General features: G+C 53.7%; 1 protein-coding gene across 3 annotated transcripts in view; it reads left to right on the forward strand.

The window, feature by feature from the left end:
- Window positions 1-9,506, forward strand: part of LOC127569114 (macrophage colony-stimulating factor 1 receptor-like) — a 74,028-nt gene extending 64,522 nt beyond the window's left edge. For all 3 annotated transcript variants that reach the window (XM_052013472.1, XM_052013474.1, XM_052013473.1), the window contains 5 exons: window positions 703-825; window positions 2,208-2,319; window positions 2,636-2,735; window positions 5,831-5,936; window positions 8,423-9,506. In XM_052013472.1, coding sequence (XP_051869432.1) covers window positions 703-825; window positions 2,208-2,319; window positions 2,636-2,735; window positions 5,831-5,936; window positions 8,423-8,548 — 567 coding nt within the window. In that variant the 3' untranslated portion in view covers window positions 8,549-9,506. The remainder of the gene's footprint in view (window positions 1-702; window positions 826-2,207; window positions 2,320-2,635; window positions 2,736-5,830; window positions 5,937-8,422) is intronic.
- The last annotated feature ends 2,147 nt before the right edge of the window (window positions 9,507-11,653 follow it).

Raw genomic sequence — 11,653 nt, forward strand, 5'->3', positions numbered from 1 at the left:
CTACTATAGTTGGCCTCAGTGCCCTGGGCTGGCGAGGAGGGAACGTTCTCCGTGCTCCCCATCTACTTCCGCCCACCGCTGCGGATGTGACGGGCTCCCTCCCCTCCATGGGCAGCGCGGATTGAGGGAGGGGAGTGGGTGAGGGTCTGGTCTCAGTCTGGGGCAGAGTCTGTATGGTCACAGGGTGACGGCCATCGAATGTCTGACCACCCAGTGGTCAACTGATGGATCATAGATTTTTGTTACTCAACGGGTGGTACATGGGTGCAGCGGGTAGTGCCGCTGCCTCCCAGCTCCAGAGATCAGGGTTCGATCCCGACCTCCGGCGCTGTCTGTGTGGAGTTTGCACGCTCTCCCTGTGACCACATGGGTTTCCACCGGGGGCTCTGGTTTCTCCCACATCCCAACGATGTGCGGGTCAGTGGGTTAATCAGCCCCTGTGAATTGCCCCTAGTGTGTGGGTGAGGGGTAGAGTCTGGGGAGCTGGTGGGAATGTGGGGAGAGTAAAATGGGATTGGTGTAACTGGGTGGTTGGTGGTCAGCAGGGACTCGGTGGGCCGAAGGGCCTGTATCCGTGCTGGATGACTCCCCAGCCGATATGCCTGTTACCCTGGAGATCGGGCAGTGAGGTGTGGGGTTGTCGAGGAACGAGGGGTGCTGAAGGTTCCTGCCTGTGGAGTGAGTGATGGGATCTGATTTCAGTGCATCCACCGGGACCTCGCCGCCAGGAACATTCTGCTGGCACAGGGCCGCGTGGCGAAGATCTGTGACTTTGGCTTGGCCAGAGACATCATGAATGACTCCAATTACGTGGTGAAGGGCAACGTGAGTTCTGTCATTGGCCGCTCGATCGCCGCCCCAGTCCTCTGGTGACCCACCCCCCAGGACCACCCTTCCCTTAGGACCACCCTTCCTTCACATCCATCGCCAGCAACTCCCATCCCCAGTTACCCTCGGAGAGGAGGGGTGAGCTGCCCCCTGGAGTCCCACAATGCCCCACCAGGTGCTCCCACAACGCCCACAGATACAGAGCCAGTCACGATGGACTGGCGGGAGGACGGGGTGTGGCATTACACCACATGGACCTTCCACTATGGAGATCCTGGCTGATCCTCTGTGTAAAGTCTACCTTCCTGCCTGATCATTGATACTGCACGGAAACAGGCCCTTCGGCCCAACTGGTCCATGCTGACCAAGATGCTCCATCCAAGCTAGCGTTTGCCAGCATTTGGCCCATAACCTTCTACACCTTTCCTATCCCTGTACCTGTCCAACTGACTTTTAAACATTGTTACTGTACCTGCCTCACCCACTTCCTCTGGCAGCTCGTTCCGTACACCCACCACCCTCTGGGTGAAGAAGTTGCCCCTCAGGTCCCTTTTAAACCTCTCCCCTCTCACCTTAAACCTGTGCCCTCTAGTTTTTGGTTCCTTCCCCCTGGGAAAACAACTGTGTGCATCCACCAATATCCCATCTCTCAGTTCAGCCAATCTCTCCCTCTCAGGCTTGAGAGGCAGCGCCAACACTCAGCACTCCCTGAGTGAAGAAAGTTCTCCGCAGCTGAGTCCTAACCGGTCGACCTCTTATCCCGAGACCAATACCCGTGGTTCTAGACTCTCCAGCCAATGGGAGCAGCGTTTCCTCACATCTCATCTCCCATTGGCTGGAGTGCTGTTGGTTCCTGGTTGGGATTGGCTGTTAGGTGCTCATCTCATTGCCCGGATCAGGAACATTGCCCTCAAATGGCTTCTTCACCTGAGACACGGGTCCTGGGTCCAAACCCCCTCCTTGAGCCCCCCTCCCGCCCACTCCCCTCCCTTCCCGTCCCCTCCCCTCCTGTCCCTGCCTGTCCCCGCCGGCCCTGCCCTGTCCTATCATGTCCGACAGTCCAACTCTGCCACTGGTCGTGACAACCATCTTCAGTATCCCCCATCCCCCCAATCTGCCCCTCCCCCATCCCCCCTCCTCCCCCTCTCCCCTACCCCCCTCTCCCCCTCCCCTCTCTCCCCCCTCCCCTCTCCCCCCTCCCCCTCTCCTCCCGTCTCCCCCCTCCCTCCTCCCCTCTCTCCCCGTCTCCCCCCTCTCCTCCCTCCCCCCCCTCCCCCCTCCCTCTCCCCCAACTCCACCGTCCCCCCTCTCCCCTCCCCCCCCCGCTGCCCCTGCTCTGTTCCCGGGCACGGTGTTCACTGGCTCTGCTCTGTCCCCAGGCCCGTCTCCCCGTGAAGTGGATGGCTCCGGAGAGTATCTTCGACTGTGTCTACACCGTGCAGAGTGACGTCTGGTCCTATGGGATCCTCTTGTGGGAGATCTTCTCACTGGGTAAACCCTCCACACACACACACACACACACACACACAAACACACACACACACACACACACATGCACACATGCGCACACACACACACACACACACACACATGCACACATGCGCACACACACACACAGACACACACACAGACACGCACAGACACTTGCGCACACACACACACACAGAGACACTCGCGCACACACACACATACACACACACACACACACACACACACACACACACACACACACACACACACACACACACACACACACACACACACACCCTGGGGATCCCTGCAAACACTGTGTGTGTTCATCCCACAGGTTCCAGCCCGTACCCGGGAGTCCCCGTGGACAGCAGGTTCTACAAGCTGATCAGAGCAGGCTTCCAGATGGACAGACCGGCTGCTGCCCCTCCAGACCTGTAAGACAGCCCCTCTGTCGTCAGACCGATCATTTGATGCAGGGGGAGGCAGGGAACTGGGGCACGTCGGCTGCCAGGATACTGGGAGTGATTCAATGGGAACTTTCCAACGGCATTTGGAGCAGGGAACATCTTGCAGGCAGGCAGGAGGAGGTGGGGTGAGGGACCACCTGGAATTCCTGTCACACTGAGCTTCAGCGAAGCATCAGGGGCCCATGTCCAAGTCCTGGCCCGTCCCCTGCTCTGGAGATCATGGCTTCCAATGGCACAAAAGAGGGTTTGGAACTTGAGTTCAGTTTTTAAAAATCTGGAAGTTAAAATGTACAGAACAGCCAACGACGTGTTGTAAAATGCACGCCTGCCCTAGCAGGGACCACTCCGCTGCCACGTGGAACTGCAGATCCGTGCATCATGTGAGGTGACCCAGAGGGGCAGTCAGAGTGTGTAGCCTGTTCCATGGGTGTGGAGTGTACCGCCCCTCCCAGAGCGCAGCCCTCCCTCACCACTACACAGAACACAGAACAGGACTGCACAGGAACAGGCCCTTCAGCCCACCATGTCTGTGCTGAACATGATGCCAAATCAAACTAATCCCACCTGCCTGCACATACCGTCCATTCCCTGCCTGTTCCTGTGTCTGTCTAAATGCCCCATAAACACCACTATCGTATCTGCTTCCATCACACCCTTGGCAGCACGGTCCAGGTACCCACCGCTCTCTGGGTAAAAAACTTGCCCCTTTAAACTTTTCCCCTCTCACCTTAAAGCTATGCCCTCTAGCAGTTGACTTCTGTACCCCGTGAAACAGACTCTGAGTGTCTCCCCGATCTCTGCCTCTTATAACTTTATAAACCTCTATTAGGTCTCCCCTCAGCCTCCACCGCTCCAGAGAAAACACCCCAAGTCTGTCCAACCTCTCCTTATAGCTCATGCCCTCTAATCCAGGCACCATCCTGGTGAACCTCCTCTGCACCCTCTCCAAAGCCTCCACATCCTTCCTGTAATGAGGCGACCAGAACTGCACACAATACTCCAAGTGTAGCCTAGCCAAAGTTTTATACAGCTGCAACATGACTTCCTGACTCTTGTACTCAATGCCCCAACCGATGTAGGCAAGCGTGCCGTACACTTTACTTACCACCCTATCTACTTGTGTTGCCACTTTCAGGGAGCGATGGTCTTGCACTCCAAGATCCCTCTGTACATCAATGCTCCTAAGGGCCCTGCCATTAAGTGTATAGACTTGACCTCCCAAACTGCAACACCTCACACTTGCCCGGATTAAACTCCATCTGCCATTTCTCTGCCCATATCTGCAACTGATCTCTATCCTGCTGTATCGTTTGACAAACTTCTTCACTATCCACAACTTCATCCCTAATCCTATCCCTAAGAACCCTCTCCAAGTGCTTCCCTGCCACTGATGTGAGGATCAGCAGCCTATCATTTCCTGGATTATTCTCATCACCCTTTGAAACAAAGGAACAACATTGGCTCCACTCCAGTCCTCTGTGACCTCGCCTGTGGCTACAGAGGACACAAAGATCTCTGTCAAGGCCCCAGCAATCTCCTCTCTTGCTTCTCTAAATAACCTGGGATAGATCCCATTAGATCCTGGGGACTTATCCACCTTAATGTTCTTTAACAGACCCAACACCTCTTCCTCCTTGATCTCAACCTGCCCTGGATTATAAGTATGTCCCACACTGATCCCACTCTCCTCCATGTCCTTCTCGATGGTGAACACCAATGCACATTACTCATTGGGTACCTCACCCACTTGCCCTAGCTCCAAGCATAAATTCCCTCCCTTGTCCTTGAAGGTCCTCCCCTCTCCCTAGTTACCCTCTTGTTTTTAATGTGTATATAAAATGCCTTTTGTTTGTCCTTAATCCTACTCACCAAGGACATTTCACGGCCCCTTGGCTCTTCAAATTCCCCGCTTGTTCTTTCCTGCTTCCTTTATAATCCTCAAGGGCCGGTCTGATTTCAGCTTCCTAAACCATACATGGGCTTCCTTTTCCTTTTTGACTAAATTCCCAACCTCCCTCGTCATCCAGGGTTCCTGAACCTTGCTTCCCTTGTTCTTCCTCCTCACTGGAACATGTTGGTCCTGAACTCTGATCAGCTGGTTTCCCACATGTCAGATGTGGACTTACCCAACAACAGCCGCTCCCAATCCACTCTCCCCATCTCCTGCCTGCTTTAATCAGCCTTCCCCCAAGTTAACACTTTCCCCCGATGTCCAGACTGATCCTTATTCATAACTGTCTTACAGAGCTGTGGTCACTGTTCCCACTGAAACCCCAATCACCTGGCCAGGCTCATTTCCCAGTACAAGGTCAGGTCTGGCCCCTCCTCTGGTTGGACTAACCACAAACTGTTTCGAAACCCTCTTGGATTCACCTAACAAGTTCTGCTCCATCTAAGCATCTTATGCTAAGGAAGTCCCAGTTAATATCGGGGAAGTGAAGGTCACTCACTATGACAACCCTGTTGCTTCTACGTTAACTGTCTACGTATCTGTTCCTCTCTCTCCTGCTGGCCATTTTGAGACCTGCAGTATAACCCATCAGGGTGATTGCACCTTTCATATTCCTGAGCTCTACCCATTTTGCCTCAGTGGATGAGCCCCCCAGTGTGTCCTCTCTGCATGCAGCTGTGACATTCTCCCTGGTCAGTAGTGTAACTCCTGAGTCAGTCTGGAGTTTTGGATGCAGTCTCTAATAACAATATTTTAAAGACACTCGAACAGGTATGTGCATAGGTAAGATTTAGAGGGAGGTGAGCCAAATGTGGGCAATATCGATGTTTGCCCATCTGGACTAGCATAGATGGGCATCTTGGTTGGCATGGACAGGTTGGGCCGAAGGGCCTCTTATGGTCTACAGTGTGGTTGAAGCTCTGGGTCAGGGGAGTCCGATGCTCAGTGAACCACAGGTGTAGATGGTTGGTGCAGGGTCTGGGACCACTGACAGTGCTGTGCTGGCCAAGGTAAGTTGCCTTAACCTCAGAATGAGGGTCTTGAGGTCAGGAAAGAGGGGAGGTGTCACAGTAACCTGAGCCTGCCGCTGACTCTGAACTCTGTGTCCTAGCTACGATGTCATGACCCAGTGCTGGAGACTGGAGGCCACTGAGAGGCCCACCTTCAACCAGATTGTGAAGCTGATCGGGAAACAGAAAGGCGATTTCTATGAACGGGTGAGTGGGATCTTCCTCTGCATTTAGCAGGAAGGGAGCGAGGAGACAAAATGAAATCCACCAGAATGAGGAAACGTTGTTGGAGGTCCGTCCCCAACACACCATCCCAGCGCCGAGGGACGCGGTCGATTCCGTTACGGTTCGGGTGCGGAGAGTGACTGAGTGACAAAGGCAGAGCAACTGGGATCAGGAAGAGGCCATTCAGCCCCTTGTGTCTGACCCCCCCCCTTTCCATTAGATCATGGCTGATCTTCCTCAGCACCCCTCACCCACACTAACCCAAAAACCTTCGATTCCCTCAATATCCAAAATCTGCTGAACTGCGTCCTGAGTGATGGAACCTCCATGGTGTCCGTGCAGACAATTCCGAAAGTCACCACCCTCCGGGTGGAGAAACCCTTTCTGGTCTCTGTCCCGAACGGCCAACCTTTATCCCTGGGTGTGGGCAGGGGAAGCATCATCCCTGCATCTGAGCTGACCAGCCCATGGGAATGTGTGCCTGAGATCACCTCTCGTTCTGTCTGAGGGTCCATGAGAAGGAAACACAGGAGAGGCCCCACCATTCAGTGCGATCGTGGCTGATCTGCCCCAGGCCTCATCTCCTGCTCTGTGTCAGTTCCCCATCTGCCTCTATTCCCTGAGCTTCCAAATATTTATCCACCTCCTTGTCGGATTCTTCCAGTGCTCACCTCGGTACTCCCCTGGGGTGGAGCCTCTTCTCACACAACAAGCCACCACCACGCCAGGGTTCAATCACATTGGCCACCATTTTCTCCAGGCCAAGGTGCCAATGCAATAGTTCTGAAAGGGAGCCGGTGTATAACAGCCCATCAGCCGTTGATCAGAATCCCGTTCGTTATCACTGACATATGTCGTGAAATGTGTTGTTCTGCGGCAGCGGTACAGTGCAGGACGTAAAAGTGACTATAAGTTACAAAAATAAATAAATAGTGCAAAAGAGGAATAACAAGGCAGGGTTCATGGGTTCAGGGACCGTTCAGAAATCTGTTGTTCATTGATGTTGGCTGGAGTTTGGCATCGGTCCGGACACCAGGGGAACTCAAAGTGAGTTGTTCCTGTGGGAAAGTGGCACTCATCTGTCTCCCGCTGGAGAGTCATAGAACACTGAGCACTGAACATAGAACGTAGAACATAGGACAGTACAGCACAGGGACAGGCCCTTCAGCCCACAATGTTGTGCCAAAACTAATTAGACATGATTAAACCCCTAACTAAACCAATCCCTTCTGCCCACACAATGTCCATACCCCTCCAGTCTCTGCACATCCATGTGCCGATCTTAGAGCCTCTTAAACGCCTCTATCGTATCTGCCTCCACCCCCACCCCTGGCAGCACATTCCAGGCACCCACCACTGTGTAAAAAAAAACTTGCTCCTCACATCTCCTTTGAACTTTCCCCCTCACCTTAACTTCAAGCCCTCTGGTCAGCCCAGGTTTCTGTGTTCCAGTATCTGGAGCGGGACCCGACTCCAGGTTTGTCCTTCGGAGGGGTGCTGGGTGGAGAGGGCTGCTTGCTGAGTCGTTTATTCTGGGTAGAATCACTGTGAGACACTGAGGAGAAACTCACTTTCACCCGAGCAATGACAGCTGGAGGTGCTGTGGATTCTCAGCAGGTCGGGCAGTATCTGTGGGGAGAGAGACCGTCAACGTTTCAGGTTGTTGACCTTTTATCAGGATGGGAACATGTTGGAAGTAGAGCAGGTGTGAAGTTGCAGAGAAGGGGGTGGAGAGAGCACAGGGGATCTGTGACAGGGTGCAGACAATGACACAAGGGGCGGGGGGGGTGGTGGTGCTGGCTGGGAGAGGGACGAGAAGGTTTGTTCGTCACAGTTTCTCAACAGAGAATCCCAGACGTACGTCAGCATGATGTGTTCACTCACCCAACATTGTCGCAGTGTTCTACAGATCCAAGTCCGTTTTGTTCTCCGTTTGACTTCCTTTGATTCTCCTCTCCCTGGAGGCAGCAGAGATTCGGATTCGGCCGATGCTCGAATCTGCAGCAACACACAAAGTGCAGGAGGAACTCAGTGGTCGGGCAGCATCTGTGGAGGGAAATGGACGGTCAATGTTCCAGGTCGAGACCCTTCATCAGAACCGTCCAGACCCAGGTGAAGGGTCTCGACCCGAGACATCGACTGTCCAGCTCCCCCCACGGATGCTGCCTGACTGCTGAGTCCCTCCTGCACTTTGTGTGTTGCTGCATCTCTCCCATGTTCTGTGGAGCCCAGGTCTGTTCTGATGCTGGAAACACTCAGCGGGTCGGGCAGCATCTGTGGAGAGAGAAATAGTCACTGTTTCAGGTCCTACAACTGGGAAAGGGAGAAGCAGGTTAGTTTTCAGTAGGCGGGGGAGGGATATCTGTGGTAGGGTGAGACCACATGACTCAGTGGGGGCAGTTACAACACATTAAGCCTCTGCGTCGTTGCTCGTCTTGTGCTGTTCCTGACACTGTACATCTCTGCAGGACTACACCAACCTGTCGAGGGATGAGGAGGTCCCGGAGTCTCCTCGCTGTCAGTCACCCGTTCACGGTGGGTGTGAGGTGGGAATGGACACCCTCCCACTCATCAACCCCTACAGCAAGATGTGAGGCCGGAGCAGTGGGCACTTTCCCCTTGGCGTCCGAGAGTAGCTGAATGAGCGCACACCCCCAGCGTGCAGGGACACTGCTTTGCACTTCCTAATCAATGCTTCATGCCTTGACCACTGACTGAGTAACACGGGGTCATCTTCATCCGCTGGGCTGGTGGTCACTCGGAGCATTAGACCAGGGGAGGGGGTGAGGGAGGGTGAGGGGGTGAGGGGGAGGGAGGGGAAGCTGTTTCTTATTGCAATAACCATGGATGCAGGGAGGAGATGTAGAAGCAGCAGCCTCGAGTACAATGCCCTTGTTTTAACCCTGCCACTAATACTGCAGGCTTGGGTTTAACTATCAGTGGAACCGGGAACCGGGGTGGGGTCCATGCATTGGGCTTGGGTTCCTGAATCATGCTTTTTAAGCACAGTTATTGGAATTCTAACATTCTAACAACCTGGGAAGAGGGGTAACTATGACCTGACTGCACCTGAGGGGCCTCCCAGCCCACATTTAACCCTTTAGCCCTGACGTGCCTGTGCTGTGGGAGGGAGTGGCAGAGAGTCCGTCCTGAACCACACGTGAGGAATGGCTGCACTCCGTGACATTCTGTGAAAATTCCCCGGGTGTTTATAATATGGAAAACGGCCATTCCCACAGTGACTGTGATGCAAATAATAAATTTTAAAGGCTTCTATTAACCCCGACACGTGCCCAAGGGAACTAACAGCAGTTCACCTGAAACCACCTGTGCTGTAGATACCTCGGCGGTGCCTGGTCAGTCATTAACCTGGTTTTTATAACAAGTTTAACCTCACTGATCACCGGTGAATTGGCAGTGCCTCGAAGCGCAGAACTAATTTTGCTGTGTAACTAAAGCGCTTGATTGTTAAATTTACTGAAGCACTAAACATTGTAACTGATAAATTTAAACTTTGCTGGAGTTTACTTGGAATAAACATCGACTAACTTCTCTTGTCTCACTGTGTTTTGACAACTCGCTCCTGTTTTCCGACTTTCCTGCATTCGTCTAGCGCCGAGAGAGCTGACCCAAAGTCAGGGGGTGAAAATTAAAATACCGGAGATGCTGGAAATCCCCCAATAAAAGCGGAGACTGTGGGGAACTCTCCGGGGGTAGGGCAGTGCCCGTGGGGAGAGGGTTAACCTTCCACAGGCGCTGACCGACCTGATGAGTGTTTCCCATTTTGGGGTCACTGCTGGGAAGTGAGAATGGCAGGAGGCATTCTGTGCACAGCAAGATCCCACCCAATATCATAGTCATAGCCGGAGAACCAGGGTGATTGAAGGATCACCTCCCCTCACCCCTCTTCCACTGGTCGCCATGGTTATCACCACCTGAGAAAGCAAAGTCAGAGTCAGAGTCGGATCGATTGTCACGTGCACAAGTGCAACACACTTGTAGCAGCAACATCCGATGCACGACATACACAAGAAAAATATCAATTAGACATCAGTTATACACAATTTTTACAAGAAAGAACACAATTAGAACAAAAAAAGTTCATTTTAGTGTAAAGTGATCAGAGAGGTCGCAGTGTTGCTGCACTGAGGCAGTGATTGGGGTTGTGCCGGTTCGTTCAGGAACCGAATGGTTGAAGGGAAGTAGCTGTTCCTGAACCTGGTGGTGTGGGGACTTCAGGCTTCTGTACCTCCTGCCCGATGGGAGCTGCGAGAAGATGGCACGGCCCGGATGGTGGGGATCTTTGATGATAGAAGCCACCTCCTTGAGGCAGCGCCTCCTGTAGATACTCCCGATGGTGGGGAGGGATGTGCCTGTAATGTACTGGGCAGGGTCCACTACTCTCTGCAGCTTCTTACGTTCCTGCGCATTGGAATTGCCGTCCCAGACTGTAATGCACCCAGTCAGGACACTTTCAGCTGTACATCTGCAGAGGTTGTGTGGGGCCAGGAGGGGAACCTGTGGGTGGTGGTGTTCCCCTGCACCTGCTGCCTTGTCATTGGTGGGAGAGGGGGTGGGTTTGGGAGGCGCTGTCGGAGTAGCAGGGCGCAGGCCGTTGTGTAGACGCTGCACACTGCAGTCCCTGTGTGCCGGTGGGGGAGGGAGGGCGTGGTCAGCGAGGTGAGGGGGTGCCGATCGAGCGGCTGGTTTGACCTGGATGGTGTCAAGCTTCTTGGGAGTTTTTGGAGCAGCACTCGCCCAAGGTAAACAGAGAGCGTTCCCACACACTCCTGACCTGTGTCTCGTAGGTGGGGCGTCGGGAGGTGCGTCAGCCCCCACAGGACCCCCAGCCTCGCTCCTGCTCTTTAGCCACACTCCAGCTGAGCTTCTGTCAGTGGAGACCCCCAGAGCATTGGTGGTGGGGGCTTGGTGATGGCAATGACTCTGTGCCGGGGCAGAGGGTGAGGTTGTGGAGGGTTACTGCCTGGCAGTTCTACTCATCACTCATCAGCCTGTGTCTGAACAAAATCCTGATCCTGCTCTGGGCAGATGTGGCCCAGGATTTATTACTTCAGGATTGGTGGAAATGAACTGTCCAATCACCAGCCAGCCCCCTCCCTGTGCTCCCTCCCACAGTCAGTGCTCCCTCCAGCAACACCGCACTCCTTCCCTGTGGCTCCACCACGATTTGGTGCTCCCTCGTATCAGTGCTGGTGTTAACCTGGATTTTGATAGGTTCTCAAGTTAGACTGGACCTGAAATGTTCGGACACAGTGACTGTATTTTCTTCCCACTGAACCATAGCTGAAACGAGTTCATGTCAGACTAACAGGGTAGATATGAACTTGCTAAGTGTCCAATCACTGCAGAGGAACATCAACAGAACCAATAATATGTCGGTATAAACTTACAGGGAAAAGCTACATTTTCCTGGAAACTTTCACCTCCTCAGGACACAGGCACTGAAGGGCTGACTGAAGTACGGAGCAGGTCAGGCAGCGTCTGTGGGAGAGGAAGCTGAGCCTGCCTCTGGGACTCACGGCTTGAGGTGACAATGCCCAAAGAGAGCAGGTGGTGGGATCTGTGTGAGGCTGTGCGCTGGGCAAATGCTCCACCTCGTTGGTTGGACGTAGCTACCTTGTTCATACAGCTTTAACCCCTGATCTTGGCTCTGGCCAGCAGGAAGCCTTCACAGTGTC

The sequence above is a fragment of the Pristis pectinata genome, chromosome 4 (assembly GCF_009764475.1).
Source record: "Pristis pectinata isolate sPriPec2 chromosome 4, sPriPec2.1.pri, whole genome shotgun sequence".
NCBI classification, from domain to species: domain Eukaryota; kingdom Metazoa; phylum Chordata; class Chondrichthyes; order Rhinopristiformes; family Pristidae; genus Pristis; species Pristis pectinata.